The sequence below is a fragment of the Conger conger genome, chromosome 1 (assembly GCF_963514075.1).
Source record: "Conger conger chromosome 1, fConCon1.1, whole genome shotgun sequence".
Classification (NCBI taxonomy): domain Eukaryota; kingdom Metazoa; phylum Chordata; class Actinopteri; order Anguilliformes; family Congridae; genus Conger; species Conger conger.
The window spans coordinates 1,799,318-1,816,812 of NC_083760.1; the positions used below are offsets into that span (position 1 = coordinate 1,799,318).

Consider the following 17,495-nt stretch of genomic DNA (forward strand, 5'->3'; position numbering starts at 1 on the left):
CTGAAAGCTGCAGCATGCAGAGCCCAGCCAGGCTGACTACGTTATTCCTGCAGGGGCCACGCCCTGGGGGGGACGTCTGCGCCGGGGAGATAACCCCCCACCCCCCAAGTCCAGTTTGGTTTTGACAGGGAGGTGCAGTGCTGTAGACCCTGGAAGGTTTCTGGCTTGCAGATAAGATCCTCTTTATAAAGCACACAGGCAAACAGGCGCTGTTAGAGAGGTGCTGCTGCCTCCAACAGAGCTGTGTGACAGTGAGCAACAGAGCAAAACGCATGTCTGTCCGTCTGTCTCATTCAGCAACACAGTAACACACTCGGCTTGTAACAGACAGACGGGGTGTAACAGACACTCAGCATGTAACAGACACACGCGTGTAACAGACACTCAGCATTTAACAGACACTCAGCGTGTAACAGACACACGCGTGTAACAGACACATGGCGTGTAACAGACACACGCGTGTAACAGACATTCAGCGTGTAACAGACACACGCGTGTAACAGACACATGGCGTGTAACAGACACACGCGTGTAACAGACACATGGCGTGTAACAGACACACACGTGTAACAGACACTGAGGTCTCATATCTGGAACACATCTGCACGCAGGACGACAGAGATATGATCCTCCACCAGACCTCGTGCTGCAGTCCTGTCACATCAGATTATACATTTTTCATCATCTGCCTTTGAGATCTAAAAATACCCCCCCCCCCACTCTCGTATTCGCTGGTGGTGCAGAAATGCAGAACTATAAATGAAGCCAGCGCACTCTCCAGAGCAGAGCCCCCTCTACAGCAGAACCCCGGCTCCAGGGCGGAGCCCCCTCTACAGCAGAACCCCGGCTCCAGAGCAGAGCCCCCTCTACAGCAGAACCCCGGCTGAACCGGGCGGCGCGGTCCAGGGCGGAGCCAGTCACACACAGCTGTGAAGGCCGGACCAATCAGGGAGAGGGGAGATCGATCCCAAAATGATCTGATACACGCACGTGACCTCACCGACAGATGGAGAGAGGAACGGAGGAGAAGAGAGGAACTCACCAAAGTCCGCAGAGAGGGCGTGTCCGGTGTAGGGCGACGTATCCATGGAAGGTCGTGCCCGCGGACAGGGTCGGAGTTGAGGGGGGGGAGAAAAGAAAGAGAGGTCAGCAAAATGGAGGCAGGATCAGGACAGAACTGTGTCTGTGCTGGTTTATACTGTGCTGGTTTAGACTGTGCTGTTTTAGACTGTCCTAGTTTAGACTGTGCTGGTTTACATTACATTACATTATATTATTGGCATTTGGCAGACACTCTTATCCAGAGCGATGTACAGTTGATTAGACTAAGCAGGAGACAATCCTCCCCTGGAGCAATGCAAGGTTAAGGGCTTTGCTCAAGGTCCCAACGGCTGTGCGGATCTTATTGTGGCTACACCGGGATTAGAACCATCAACCTTGGGCGTCCCAGTCATTTACCTTAACCACTATGCTACAGACTGCCCCGGTTTAGACTACCGGTGCTGGTTTATACTGTGTCTCAGCTTCAGCGGACAGCTGAATATCAGGCTTGTGGACTCATGGACATACACACACACACACACACACACAGCCTCCTGTGCTGACTGCAGGTAATGATATACCATGAGCAGTTTCTCTGGGGCCTAAAAATAATGTGTGATATTGCTAACTAGGAATGTGATATTGTTAAGCTGAGAGTGTGATGTTGCTATGCCGAGAGTGTGACATTGTTAACTCTGAGTAGCATTTATGTGGCAGGGCTCAGTGTGTCTGTGTCTGTGTGTGTGTGTGTATGGTGTGTGTGTGTGTGTGTGTGTGTGTGCGCGCGCTAGTCTCTGACATCATTCTGGCTGGGACATCCTTCAGTGACTGTAGATATAGTATATGTATATGACTGTAGATATAGTATATGATATGACTGTAGATATAGTATATGATATGACTGCACTTGTAAGTCGCTTTGGATTAAAAGCGTCTGCCAAATGACTAAAATGTAAATGTAAAAATGACTGTAGATATAGTATATGTATATGACTAGATATAGTATATGATATGACTGTAGATATAGTATATGTATATGATTGTAGATATAGTATATGATATGACTGTAGATATAGTATATGATATGACTGTAGATATAGTATATGATATGACTGTAGATATAGTATATGTATATGACTGTAGATATAGTATATGATATGACTGTAGATATAGTATATGATATGACTGTAGATATAGTATATGATATCACAGTAGATATAGTATATGATATCACTGTAGATATAGTATATGATATCACTGTAGATATAGTATATGATATCACTGTAGATATAGTATATGATATCACTGTAGATATAGTATATGATATCACTGTAGATATAGTATATGTATATGACTGTAGATATAGTATATGATATCACTGTAGATATAGTGTATGATATCACTGTAGATATAGTATATGTATATGCTCAGACCAGCGCCTACACCTGAGCAGACAGCACCTACACCCACCTGCACTGACCAGCACCTACACCTTCTCAGACCAGTGCTAGATACCATTTAGCTTTTAGGTGAACTAAGCAGCAGGTACACATCAGTGGTAGGAACAGGCCAGCATTGCTGGGGCTGAACGGCCTGTTATGTTTACGTTATGTTTACGTTATGTTTATGTTATCCACAGAAAGCTGCAGTGTGTGTCTGCAAAGCCAGCAGGTTTGTTCCCCACTTCGTTTCCTCATCAGTCTGTAACATCTATCACCCAGCAGTCTGTAACATCTGTCACCCAGCAGTCTGTAACATCTATCACCCAGCAGTCTGTAACATCTATCACCCAGCAGTCTGCCTCAGATGAACTCCTGTCCAGGTACATACCCAATATTATTTATATTCTGTAGACAGTGAGAAACAGCACTTCCAGCTACAGAAACCATATAATACAGAACCAGACTCACGCGATTGTTGCGGGACAGTTACGGGGCAGCCTGGAGCCTAGTGGCTAAGGTACATGACGGAAGTTTGGTGGCTCAAGCCCTGGTGTAGCCATGATAAGATCGATATTTGATATTAGATACGTAATGAAGCACTGGCGGTTCCATGCATAGTGAGTGGCACCGAGCGTTGAAACCTCGTCTAGAGCAGGTCAGACCAGTTTTGCTTTAATATGTCTAGCTCTTATGGCGTTCAAAAACTACGTGAAACGCAATGCTGAAGCTAAGCGTACGCCGCTTTGGCAAAAGGAGCAAAAGGCTTACTGACTACATTGTAAATAGTTAAAGTGAGTATCGCTCCGCAAAAGCTGACGCTGAGGAGGCTCCCATCGCTCCGCATCTCCGCGATTCTACGCTGTACAGTGCTTTCCGCGGAGAGGAGCCGGTCCACGACACGCACAGGCACGTACATACACGAGTCCAGAACGCACATACACACACACGCCGGCACCGATAGCCTGCCAGGGATGGTGCGGTCTGCATCTGTGTCCATGTATCACGAATTTATAAACGGACAGAAAGCGGCGTCTTCCTGGGCTTTTAGTATCACTCATGCCCGTGATAACGACTCCAATGATCTAATAGTAACCCCTTAACCAAACAGAATATATCGTTATATTACACTAACCAAGTTCGCGAAAAACTCTGCATGACATGCAAAAATAAGTGTCATGACGACGCGGGTGACGGACGTCCCTCCAAAACAGACACGGTCCCTGCGCCGCTTATCTCCGAGGGTGACGGTCCTGATATGAAAGAGACTCGGAGCTCTGGCAAGAGTCTGCGCAACATTACAGCAGCGCAGTTACACAGGAGAGCCAACGAGCACGAAAGCCAGCGGGGACCGTGTTCATCAAACTGCCTCATATTTAACTTCAGCCGCTAATGTCAGTGCCACAAGTTGGTCCAACCGCCTGAGACTCACCATCCAGCCGAGCTATCGGCGACTCCCGCCCCGAACGAGCCGTTAAAACGGAGAGGTATTTCAGACCTCAAAAGATGATCCACATAAAGCGATCAGATAGAAAGGTTTATTGATCTGTATTTCAATGATTGTAGCCTACATTTCTACACCATATTCCTCAAATTAAAAGACAGCTCTCAAACTGCGTGACAACAGCCGTGACAACCCGTAAACGGCGTCAATACGGAGATGATGCGCTTACCTGTGAGTGTAGACACCGGTTTCCCCCGATTTCTGCGCTTTAAATTTACTCCAGTGACCCCAGTTCCCGGTGCTCGGGATGCGGATGTGGCACACGCTTTGCACTGCCTCAAGTCTCTAGCGGCGCAGGACGGGGGTGGGGTGCGCGTGCCGCCGGAGCCCGCCCCCTTGATGCGCACAGGGCTCGAGCTCAGGTACGGGATTGGCGGAGGCGCGCGACAAGGGCGTGCGTCAGGGGCGCGCGTCAGGCGGGCCGGCGGCGGGAGGGGGGGGCGGTTGTGTAAAAACCGAAGCTCATTCTGCTGCTGCTGGTTGGCTGGATGTCAGCTGACCTCAGTCAGGTGCTCTTGCCGTCAGGTGTGTGCGTCACGCGCATCAGAATGCACTGCGGGAGTGAGACTGCTTTGTTAAACAAGTGTTCAATTTCATTTGGCCAAATAAAGACACGGCATGGTTGTCTCACAGTTATATAACTGTTTGAGGGGTTTTCACCCCACGAGGGAATTTTTCTCATGCACTCTCTGGGGGACTATTTTCGTCCGTTCTGTTACTCTGTAAAAGCATCTTTGGGACAGTCCTCCCTGAAAAGCACTATACAAATAACATTGAATTGAATATAACATTGAATCATGTTCTCCCCGTGTCTGCGTGGGTTTCCTCCGGGTACTCCGGTTTCCTCCCACAGTCCAAAGACATGCAGGTTAGGCTGATTGGAGAGTCTAAATTGCCCATAGGTATGAGTGTGTGAGTGAATGGTGCGTGTGCCCTGCGATGGACTGGCGACCTGTCCAGGGTGTATTCCTGCCTTTCGCCCAATGTATGCTGGGATAGGCTCCAGCCCCCTGTGACCCTGTTCAGGATAAGCGGGTTCAGATAATGGATGGATGGATGGATGAATATGATCAGTGAACAATAACATGCCAGGTTTTGATGAGCAGGTTATACCTGTCATTTGCTGTGAGACGTTCAAATGCCTCCCAAGAGAAGACGATGTTAGTAAACCTGTCCATTCTTGTCTGAAATCATTTCTAAAATTGCTCCACAAGGTACTGTCACAGGGCATAAATCCAGCCGGTTATCAATAGTAGGGAGCGGGATGTATTTATGCTATGAGTCATATTTACAGAAAAATCATTGTGAATGAGAAAAGCACTCACAGGCAGTCATTCATTCTTGGCTGTAATGACTCAGGCCAGAGGAATAGAGGGGTGGAATCTCAGGCTAGAGGAATAGAGGGGTGGAATCTCAGGCCAGAGGAATAGAGGGGTGGAATCTCAGGCTAGAGGAATAGAGGGGTGGAATCTCAGGCTAGAGGAATAGAGGGGTGGAATCTCAGGGTAGAGGAATAGAGGGGTGGAATCTCAGGCTAGAGGAATAGAGGGGTGGAATCTCAGGCTAGAGGAATAGAGGGGTGGAATCTCAGGCTAGAGGAATAGAGGGGTGGAATCTCGGGCTAGAGGAATAGAGGGATGGAATCTCAGGCTAGAGGAATAGAGGGGTGGAATCTCAGGGTAGAGGAATAGAGGGGTGGAATCTCAGGCTAGAGGAATAGAGGGGTGGAATCTCAGGCTAGAGGAATAGAGGGGTGGAATCTCAGGCTAGAGGAATAGAGGGGTGGAATCTCTGGCTAGAGGAATAGAGGGGTGGAATCTCAGGCTAGAGGAATAGAGGGGTGGAATCTCAGGGTAGAGGAATAGAGGGGTGGAATCTCAGGCTAGAGGAATAGAGGGGTGGAATCTCAGGCCAGAGGAATAGAGGGGTGGAATCTCAGGCTAGAGGAATAGAGGGGTGGAATCTCAGGCTAGAGGAATAGAGGGGTGGAATCTCAGGGTAGAGGAATAGAGGGGTGGAATCTCAGGCTAGAGGAATAGAGGGGTGGAATCTCAGGCTAGAGGAATAGAGGGGTGGAATCTCAGGCTAGAGGAATAGAGGGGTGGAATCTCGGGCTAGAGGAATAGAGGGATGGAATCTCAGGCTAGAGGAATAGAGGGGTGGAATCTCAGGGTAGAGGAATAGAGGGGTGGAATCTCAGGCTAGAGGAATAGAGGGGTGGAATCTCAGGCTAGAGGAATAGAGGGGTGGAATCTCAGGCTAGAGGAATAGAGGGGTGGAATCTCTGGCTAGAGGAATAGAGGGGTGGAATCTCAGGCTAGAGGAATAGAGGGGTGGAATCTCAGGGTAGAGGAATAGAGGGGTGGAATCTCAGGCTAGAGGAATAGAGGGGTGGAATCTCAGGCTAGAGGAATAGAGGGGTGGAATCTCAGGCTAGAGGAATAGAGGGGTGGAATCTCAGGCTAGAGGAATAGAGGGATGGAATCTCAGGCTAGAGGAATAGAGGGGTGGAATCTCAGGCTAGAGGAATAGAGGGGTGGAATCTCAGGGTAGAGGAATAGAGGGGTGGAATCTCAGGCTAGAGGAATAGAGGGGTGGAATCTCAGGCTAGAGGAATAGAGGGGTAGAATCTCAGGCTAGAGGAATAGAGGGGTGGAATCTCAGGGTAGAGGAATAGAGGGGTGGAATCTCAGGCTAGAGGAATAGAGGGGTGGAATCTCAGGCTAGAGGAATAGAGGGGTAGAATCTCAGGCTAGAGGAATAGAGGGGTGGAATCTCAGGCTAGAGGAATAGGGGGTGGAACTGTAGGTTGAGAGATGTTTTGACACAGACTGGATTAACCCCAGATATGGCCTGGCTACATCACTATAAAACTTTTACTTTTCACCCCAAAGCTCTGGACAGCGTTTCACAGGATTTTCACTCCAGAAATACTGAGGTCAGAAAAGCTGGAGCAGGGTAGAGCTGTGCCCTCAGACCGTCTCCAATCAGACACTTCAGACACAACATCACACCACAAATAGCACCAAACATGCACAACATTTGCTCACAGACACGCACAGACACACACTCACACACGCTCATGCACACACTAACACACACACACACACATACACACAGTCGCTCATGCACACACATGCACACACACACGCTCATGCACACACACGCACGCACACACACTCACTAACACACACAGTCGCTCACGCACACACACACACACACACAAACACACTAACACACATATACACACAAGCACACACACACGCACACAGTCACACACACATACAGACACACACATACACACAGACACACACGCACATTCATACAACTTGCTCACAAACTCTCTCTCACACATAAGAGGGAATCCCTGTAAATTGCTACCATCTCTTTATCAGAGGGTTAGGCTGTGGTTAGCTCAGCTGGGCAAGGGAGATACACCCAATCAGAGATAAGCTTCCCAGAGCTGGGCGGAGTCAGGGGAGCCCAGATGCTGATAAGAGTAACGGCTCTGCACTATGGAAACAGGGCGCTATAGAAACAGGCTCCGCCCCAGGGTGCTATGGAAACAGGCCCCACCCCCAGGGCGCTATGGAAACAGCCTTGTCACAAACGCACTACCCTGCATTAAACTGCAGCTGCATACACACCCAGCCCGTGAATGCATTACCACCACACACCACCAGAGGGAGCCTGAAGTACATTTATTCACAAAAAGAACACGAACTGGTTCGATATTAAATATGCTTTATGGACACATACACTGACACTGCATGCAGATACACACACCACACACACCCACACCCACACAGTCACTGCATGCATGCATGCATACCTGCACACATACACAAAAAGAGTAAAACTTATAAAGGCGTTACTGTGTCAGCATGTGTCCGTATGTGTGTGCGTGCATGAGTGTGTGTGTGCGCATGTGTCTGTGTGTGTGTGTGTGCATGCATGAGTGTGTGTCTGTGTGTGTGGGCGATACACATTGAATATCATGTTATTACTTCTTTGTAGGAACGTAGGAATTAAGATGACCGAGGACCTCTTGCATTTCAGCGCTCCAGAAGAACACTAGACCAGCAGGTGTATAAAAATATCACTTTTATTGTTTCAAACTGAAAAAAGTGCAGCAGATATGAGCTCACCTGTGTGCCGGCAGAGCACAGGTAACCACAGTCCCATCGAGAACAATAAAATAAATACAGTACAAAACACTTCATGCGCTATTTCAAATATTTACACAAATACATTTTTTCCATTTTTAAATATAAATATGATACAGTACCTTCTCCCATGGTAATTCTAAAGCCACATTTTAAATGTGTTGTTCTTTATATTTTACTCAGGCTTCCGAAGGGGCCTCTGTCACATGACACGAGCGGGGCGGAGTGTAGGGTGGACAGGTAACAGGTGAACAGGTGAGCATGACATTCAGGCCCCGGACATACCCTACGCACAAATGACCACTGCAAGCGCACAGTCTGGTGGTGCGGACGTCCCTGTGGAGGTAATACACCCCTCTAGGGGGCGCTCCAGGACAGCTGTGAAACGCTGCTGGAAGAAAGGAGTGAAGAAGAAGGCTTCATCCCACGGTCGCCTGCTATAGCGCCCCCTCGCTGCGACGGCGGCTGACTGCAGGGGTCTGGGGATAGTATTGGGGTGCATGGGGTTGGCAGTGCAGTATTTTGGGGTGCGGCGTGTTAAGTGCTCAAGTGACCATAACCGCAGAAGGGCGTGCAGAACACAGGCAGTGGGGGGGCGTGGTCAGGCAGTGGGGGGCGTGGTCAGGCAGTGGGGGGGGGGGGGGGGGGGGGTTTGTGGTCAGGCTGTGGGGGCGTGGTCAGGCCGCGGGGGCGTGGTCAGTGCGGGAGGCCGTGGTCAGGGCGGGGTGACATGCTGATGAGGTAGTCTCCGCCCAGGGGCCGCAGGTGTGGAGAGTGGAAGATGTCGTTGTCACGGGGACACAGGTCGCTGTGGCAGGTGCAGGTGCGGATGAACATAACGCTGCGGAGGAAGCGCCCGCCCTCGGGACAGCGGAACTCCACCTGCCGGGTCAGCGAGCTCTGGGCCCGGCAGCACCGCCCATCCCGGCACACGCCACAGAACCGCAGCCGGAACGCCCGGACACTGCGGCACCCCGACAGGGAGAACCGCACCGGACCCACGGACCTGAGGGAGCGCACGCACCTCCTGCCCCTCTGAGGGAGAGAGAGACACACACATTATGCAGTGGGGTATGGACGCAGTGTGGTATGGCTGCAGTGTGGTATGTTACAGTGTGGTGTGGTTGCAGTGTGGTATGGATGCAGTGTGGTGTGGTTGCAGTGGGGCACGGCTGCAGTGTGGTACGGATGCAGTGTGGTATGGATGCAGTGTGGTGTGGTTGCAGTGTGGTATGGTTGCAGTGTGGTGTGGTTGCAGTGTGGTATGGTTGCAGTGTGGTATGGTTACAGTGTGGTATGGATGCAGTGGGGCATGGCTGCAGTGCGGTATGGATGCAGTGTGGTATGGTTGCAGTGTGGTATGGATGCAGTGTGGTGTGGTTACAGTGTGGTATGGCTGCAGTGTGGTATGGATGCAGTGGGGCATGGCTGCAGTGTGGTATGGATGCAGTGGGGCATGGCTGCAGGAGTGTAAGGTTGCAGTAGAAGGTGGATCTGGGCGTGGTTGGTTGGGCAGTGGGTGTGGTCACCTTGATGGCGCTCTGCTGGTGGGCGTGGCAGGGGCGGAGCAGGCAGAGGCGGTTCTGTTTCTCCAGCTGGCAGTGCTGGTTGTCGTTGGTAACGCGGGCGGAGACGCCCATCCCACAAGAGGCGGAGCACTCGCTCCAGGGCGTGGTCTGAGCGATGCAGTTATCCCGCCCACTCTCCAGCTCCGCCCCCAGTCCCGCCTCCCTGTACACTGAGAGAGGAGCAGGGTGAGACCAGCACTCATCCAGGTAACCCTCACCTGTTACACACACACACACACACACCATCTACACACACAACCCTCACCTGCCTCACACACACACACCATCTACACACACAACCCTCACCTGTCACACACACACACACACATCTCTACACACAACCCTCACCTGCCTCACACACACACACATCTCTACACACACCACCCTCACCTGTCTTATCTCACAGCCTTCACCATCAGCACACACACACACACACACAATGAGGAAACACAGTGCAGCCATCATCTCCCCCGAGAGGAAGAGGAAGAGGAGGAAGAGGCACGTACTCTTTCTGGACGTAGCAGCCATGGCGCCCTGGAACGGACTGTCCTGGGGGGCGGGGTCACAGGCCCAGTCCTCGCAGCATTGGCCGGGGACGGTCACACGGCGGGGGGCGGGGCAGCGGGCGGGGGGCGGGCCCCGGGCGCCGGGGCACGTGGGTACGCAGCCGATCTCTCCGCTCAGACAGACGCAGCGGAGGTCACAGCTGGGCTGGAACTCCTCGCCACTGCGGTACGCCACTCCGCCCAGGTCACATGACTGGCCTTCCCGTGCTGCAAGCGCACCACAGCTCAGCTCTAACCTGCACATCCTCACCTCTAACCACCACATCCTCACCTCTAACCACCACATCCTCACATCTAACCACCACATCCTCACCTCTAACCACCACATCCTCACATCTAACCATCACATCCTCACATAGTTTCTGTGGTGTTATGGTGCGTTCCATTTGTACTGGGAAGTCGGAATTTCCGAGTTCCCAGTCGGACATTTCAACTGGAACGCCCCCTGAGGTGGGATTTCCGACTGGGAAAGTCGGAAGGACCGAGTAAGCCCGAGTTAGAAATCCAAGATGGCTGCTCCGTGCGTCAACGGTTAATAAAATCTCTCGTAATGTATTATTTAGCACTTCTGTTTTGTTTTTGTGTAATTAAATAAGTGGTATACGTAGTACTGTCCAACGTCTATCTGTGGACATGTTACTACGGTGTTTGTATGTATAGAATACTGTGTAATGTGGTGTTTTCAACTGGTATTGCTAACAATGGATACAACGATAGCAACAATAGCACTGGAGGCGTCCATCTTGGTTATCCGAGTTGTTTACTGGAATGCGGTCAACTCGGGTGTGACGTCATTCCCAGCTCCGACTTCCGAGGTAAATGGAACGCACCATTAGTGCTGCAGGCGGCTGGCTGCAGTGCATTGTGGGAGCTGTAGTTTCTGTGTTTGTTAGCGCTGCAGGCGGCTGGCTGCAGTGCATTGTGGGAGCTGTAGTTTCTGTGGTGTTAGCGCTGCAGGCGGCTGGCTGCAGTGCATTGTGGTAGCTGTAGTTTCTGTGTTTGTTAGCGCTGCAGGCGGCTGGCTGCAGTGCATTGTGGGAGCTGTAGTTTCTGTGGCGTTAGCGCTGCAGGCGGCTGGCTGCAGTGCATTGTGGGAGCTGTAGTTTCTGTGGTGTTAGCGCTGCAGGCGGCTGGCTGCAGTGCATTGTGGGAGCTGTAGTTTCTGTGGCGTTAGCGCTGCAGGCGGCTGGCTGCAGTGCATTGTGGGAGCTGTAGTTTCTGTGGTGTTAGCGCTGCAGGCGGCTGGCTGCAGTGCATTGTGGGAGCTGTAGTTTCTGAGTTTGTTAGCGCTGCAGGCGGCTGGCTGCAGTGCATTGTGGGAGCTGTAGTTTCTGTGGTGTTAGTGGTGCAGACTCACCCATGCAGACGGCTGGGAGGCGGTCACTCTGGGGGGCGGGGCGGTCGCTCTGGGGGGGGGGGCGGTCGCTCTGGGGGGGGTAGTGGCAGTACAGCTGCTTGTGGTGGTCGCAGGGCTCCCAGAGAGAGCAGGGCTCGCCCGCCTGCCTGGCACACACCCTGCAGCAGCCACACCCGTCCAGAACCAGGCTGCTGCCCACCGCACAGGGGGCCGCTTCAGAGGGGCAGGAACAGGGCTGGGAGCAGTCCTGAGCCAGGGCCTGGGGCAAAAACACACACCGTTTACACACACACACACACACACACATACCACTTACACACACACTGTTAACATCCAGGGTACCACAGACACACACACACACACACACACACACACACACACACATACCACTTACACACACACACTGTTAACACCCAGGGTACCACAGACACACACACACACACACACACACACACACACACACACACACACATACCACTTACACACACACACTGTTAAGACCCAGGGTACCACAGACACACACACACACACACACACACATACCACTTACACACACACTGTTAACATCCAGGGTACCACAGACACACACACACACAAACATGTAAACATATACCTCTACACACACCGTTTACACACACACACCACTTACACACACACACTGTTAAGACCCAGGGTACCACAGACACACACACACACACAAACATGTAAACATATACCTGTACACACACCGTTTACACACACACACACCACTTACACACACACACTGTTAAGACCCAGGGTACCACAGACACACACACACACACAAACATGTAAACATATACCTGTACACACACCGTTTACACACACACACCACTTACACACACACACACTGTTAAGACCCAGGGTACCACAGACACACACACACACACAAACATGTAAACATATACCTGTACACACACCATTTACTCTCACACACACACACACCGTTAACACCCAGGGTACCATACACACACACTCTCGGGGTAGCACAGATACACACGTTTACATGCAGAGTACCACAAACACACGCTCCAGTCGCTGAGCATCAATCAAAATCCCAGTCTGATTGTGATACCGTTCATATCCACTAGATGGAGACATTGAATCCTGATGCCAACTGCAAAACAACGTCCGACTTCGTGCTAACCACATGGCTATTAGATATTATTACCGTGTAATTTGGGGGAAAATACACTGAACAGTTACATGACAGTTAAATATGTATACCAAGCGTCAAGTTTAATTTAAGGAGAATTAAGGTTTAGTTTCACCGCCAAATAATACGATCAGAGGCAAAACCTGATTCACATGTGGAGCAGAGAGCGCGAATACAGACGGGGCTGGTCCAAATACTCCAACACGAGAGTTACTACTTCGCCTGGGACACAAACTGAATTCCATCTTAAACCAGCCCAAAACCGGTCAGGTTGGTTTAATATGTGTTTTTGACAAGTTTTAGCTGACTGACCAACTATTCACCAACAAACCAGCCTTTACAGTGAACGAGTCCACCCGTTTGAGCACCGGAGTACTCTGCGAGCTTAACCAGCTTTCAGTAGCTTTGTCCAGCGACTAGCTTTGACGAGCCACAGACCAGCAATGTCCACTTTAAAGTCCCAGCTGGTCTTAGCTAGAATATTCACAAGGGTAAAGATTGTAGCCGTAAGAACACAATATACACGATAACTCCTTTCCTTGGCTTTAAGGCTGCGTCAGCATATTTAACGTCATCGTTTCCTGTACATTAGATTACAGGCATTTGCCAGACGCTATTATCCAGAGCGACGTACAACAAATTCCAGCCTGAAAGACGTTCCGAGTGGGAAGTACGGCTTCAAGTGCTAGGAATACAACATAGATAAGAACTATCTTGTAGAGTAATCGGACAATGGATTATATCTATAAAACTGTTTCAGGAACCACGACGCTAAAAAAATAATGAAGTAGGTACACACGTGTGTAGGAAAAACAATACGCAGTTGACATGGCCAAGCGCAAGTAGCAAAAAACGTCCTTGCGGACACAACCCGAGGAATAATGAGACAAAGAATTGTGAGAACCAAAAATAGCAGCTAACAGTGGTTTAGAGATTACAGGGAGGTATGGAGGGGTGGGGAGAGGTGCGTCTACAGGGGTCCAGCTTTGTCCGTTTCTCCACCACAGCTCCGGCGCTCAGCTCTATTCGCGCTAACCGTACACTAACTATCCGACCAATGAGCCGCGGCTCCACAGCGCATGCGTAGTCCGGCGCGCCTGTGACGCTCTCTGTTATGAGCACGCGGAGTTGTTGATGTGCAGTTCTTACCCACGTGGGCAAAACATTTGTGGCAATGACTGACTGACTCGCACTCGCACACGCACACGCACACACATGCATAGTATATATATATATATATATATATTTATAGGTGGTCATTTGTCAATAACTGAGATAGTCTTAATTTTGTAGTTTTGTGTTATTATGCTCAGTATAGCTGTTGTTCTAGAGGTGTTAATTAGGCTTTTTCTAAGAGTCTGTTAAGCATAAGAATGGCCAGTAATTATTTAAGCTACGGATTCCATGCGTGTTTTAATAACAATAGCAGTAACAGCTATGATTAACCACAGAGAATATGCAACTGAACAGAACACAGCTTTTGCAAAACAGCGTAATTAAAAGGTTATTCTATTGTCAGCTTACCATGCAAACAATCAGTAGAAGGAGGTGGGCGTTCGTAAAAATCATCGCACGCATGTTGGCTAAAGTCGATGGCAGTCGATGTTATTCTCGGAGAGCGGATTCGCGTTTGTCCTTCAGGCGTTCTCTCTCGATCCCCGCGCTCGCTTTGAGGAGAGAGGCGCGCCTGTTTAAATACACCGTAAAGGGGTGTTGCCCAGGAAACAAGCGACACGCTAGGCAACCCGAAGGGGTGAAAATATTCAGATTCCAGATGGCTTTTGTAATTCCTGTGAGGTGCGCGGTTACTGAAGACTGCCCTTAAAGTCTCTGCCATGTTTTCTGTTCTCTCTTTAGAAGCAGACCCCGCGACCGACAGCTGGGTTCTTACCTATTTTTTTATTACTGGAAGCGCCTAGCGCAGGACCCGGCCGAAGTTTGATTATGTCTCTTCCCTTCCCCCGCCCACCTACATCTTCAGCTAAATAACTCATTGATACTGTATCTATATGTCTGGAAATAATAGTTTTTTCCCCCCAAAATAGCTATATTTTTTAAAACCCCCAAAAGACATACTAACAGTATTTTGGACCACTAAGGAAAGGAATGTGATGTTTGCGCATGTGAAGCCATGTTTAATGAAACTGTGGCTGTTAGTCTCAGGCTTCAAAGTCATGCTCCTCCACAGTGAAAAACAAACATCCCACACATGCTCCCAAAGTGGGGTCCCCCCCACACACACACACACTCACACACACACACGCACTTCACACACACACACACACACACATGCACACACGCATGCACGCACGCACACACACACACGCTCCAAAAGTGCCCCCCCCCCCACACACACACACATTCACACACACGGACGCACACACGCACGCACGCACGCACGCACGCACGCACGCACGCACACACACATGCACACACACACACACACGCTCCAAAAGTGGGGTCCCCCCCCACACACACACACCATACCAGCCAGGCCACCCAGGCCCCACACACAGTACCTCTCCAGCGGCTCCCTAAAAGCCCTACAGAAGTGTGTCTGATATGCAGATTGGGGTCCGATATGCAGATTGGGGTTACAGATTCCAGCTGCAGCAGCGCAGAGGGGCTAACGGCTAACGGCTAACGGACTCTCCCACCTGGGCAATGAGGAAAGTGACATCACTGAACATGCGGTTCAGTTCAGTCTCTTCCGCAGTTTCACAACAAACAGAAGGTTGGTGGTTCAAGCCCCGGTGTAGCCACAATAAGATCAGTGCAGCTGTTGGGGCACTTGAGCAAGGCCCTTAACCCCGCATTGCTCCAGGGGGGGATTGTCCACTGCTTAGTCTAATCCACTGTAAGTCGCTTTGGATCAAAGCGTCAGGTGAATAACGGTAATGTACTGTAATGTAATCCGGCCCACGGTCAGCACTGGCGACAGCAGCATCAGAAGCCCAGAGATCAGCAGGTTTGGCCCTGGTTCCCACGGCAACGCGTCGACCTCAGCACGCTGGCAGGCGGGGGCTTCCTGAGACGGGTGGTCACAGACCCGCTGATCCTTCTGTAAGCAGAAGGGCGCGGCCCGCCCGTCTGAGGGCCTGGGGCGGCCTGTGTGAACCGGAGGCTGGGGTTCGGTTGTCTTAGATTGTTTTAGATGGTAACGGTTGACGGTACAATAGGTCATTTCGGACTTCTAACGGTCAAGGATAGCAGCAACAAACATCCTTAAACCACAACACTGTTTTATCCCTTCCCCTTCTCTGTAAATGTGCTGACGTTGAAACGCCATTGGCTGTGGCAATTAGAACCAATTTTCAACCAATATGCTTGAATTATTGTCCAGCTATATAATGTTTTGGTACAGAGTGTCAGCTGTATATTTTGAAACCCGAATTTAAGGACAATAAACACAGGCAGAGGGTGAGTCATCGTGTCAGTGAGCTTTCTTCAACGATAAGAAAGGATTCACAATGGTCTTGGAACAATGTTTTAACACAAAAATCTTACCTATCGTACCTTTAAGTCCAGTACGTTCACACCTTCCCGACACTGTTCACTAACAACGTCAATGCTCTGCTCTAGAGCAGGGACTCAACAATATTTTTCTCCCAGAATTCAGAGAGTTTTTGGACACTGTAACAGAAACTCATTTACCCAAATGCATCAATTTACTATTTACAGTATACATATCTATGAATTACACCAATATAATGGCATAACATCTTATATCCAGCGTATGTGTATGCATGTGTGTGTGTCCTTTTTGTATGGTGTGTGTACATGCACGTGTGTGCGTAAAACATGTGTTGAGCAGATTTGTGCAGGATTGTGATTGGTTAGCCAGGGCTGGACATGAGCTACTGGTGAGGTGTAAACACACACACACACACACACTCACACACACACTCTCACACACACACACACACTCACACACACACACACACACACACACACACACACACATACACACACACACACACACACACACACACACACACACACACACACACACTCACAGACACGCACACACTCACACACACACACACATACACACACACACACTCACAGACACACACACATACACACACATACACACACACACACACACACACCAACCAACCTCTGAATTCATCATAATGCACAAAGTGACCCACAAATTACAGTCAGCCACTGACCCACACTCTTACACTGACCCAGAATACACTTTTACACGGACTACACTGACCCATATATTAGTCAGCCTTGAGAGGAACAGCATAAAATCTTGTTCTTTTTTCTGCTCTGGCCCCAAGGAAGTAAAGCTGTGTTTGGTCTGCAGTGTTGGACAGAAACACAGTGACACATCAAGACAGAAATACTGGCTCTTCCAACAGCAGGGAGGAAAAGGTTGTGAGGTCATTCGCACTCGTGTCACCGAACTGTTTCCGGCCACCTTCCAAAACCCAAATGTACCTGAATTAGACCATGACTGCAGCAGAAGGCTCTGCTAAAGGCTCCTATAACTATCCTCAGCTGAGACACAAACCCTTGTCCCAGAGCACTGCAGAGTCTGCTGGGGTCCTCAACCCTGGTCCACCAGACCCTGTGGCTCTCCAGAACCAGGTCTTGGGACCCCACCAGACCCTGTGGCTCTCCAGGACCAGGGCTGGGGACCCCAGCAGACCCTGTGTCTCTCCAGGA

General features: G+C 50.1%; 2 protein-coding genes across 2 annotated transcripts in view; both read right to left on the reverse strand.

Annotated features, from left to right (window-relative positions):
• Positions 1-4,255, reverse strand: part of epb41b (erythrocyte membrane protein band 4.1b) — a 68,497-nt gene extending 64,242 nt beyond the window's left edge. The window contains exon 1 of the mRNA XM_061237266.1: positions 4,154-4,255. The gene's annotated coding sequence lies outside the window, so the exon portion shown is untranslated. The remainder of the gene's footprint in view (positions 1-4,153) is intronic.
• Positions 4,256-8,801: 4,546 nt separating this feature from the next.
• LOC133138618 (CCN family member 2-like) lies at positions 8,802-14,548 on the reverse strand. Its single transcript, XM_061257529.1, has 5 exons — positions 14,340-14,548; positions 11,642-11,900; positions 10,225-10,491; positions 9,680-9,888; positions 8,802-9,185 (listed from the first exon to the last, which is right to left on the reverse strand). The coding sequence occupies exons 1-5, from the start codon at positions 14,391-14,393 to the stop codon at positions 8,847-8,849; spliced, it is 1,128 nt and encodes a 375-aa protein (XP_061113513.1). The 5' UTR covers positions 14,394-14,548; the 3' UTR covers positions 8,802-8,846.
• Positions 14,549-17,495: the final 2,947 nt, after the last annotated feature.

Bases quoted from the DNA above. Each gene is read 5' to 3' on its own strand.
- LOC133138618 (XM_061257529.1), bottom strand. From the start codon at position 14,393: ATGCGTGCGATGATTTTTACGAACGCCCACCTCCTTCTACTGATTGTT. The intron at 10,492-11,641 runs GTGAGTCTGCAC...GTGCGCTTGCAG, and splicing joins CCTCCCAGCCGTCTGCATGG to CACGGGAAGGCCAGTCATGT. The intron at 9,889-10,224 runs GTACGTGCCTCT...CTCCTCTCTCAG, and splicing joins GGCTGCTACGTCCAGAAAGA to TGTACAGGGAGGCGGGACTG.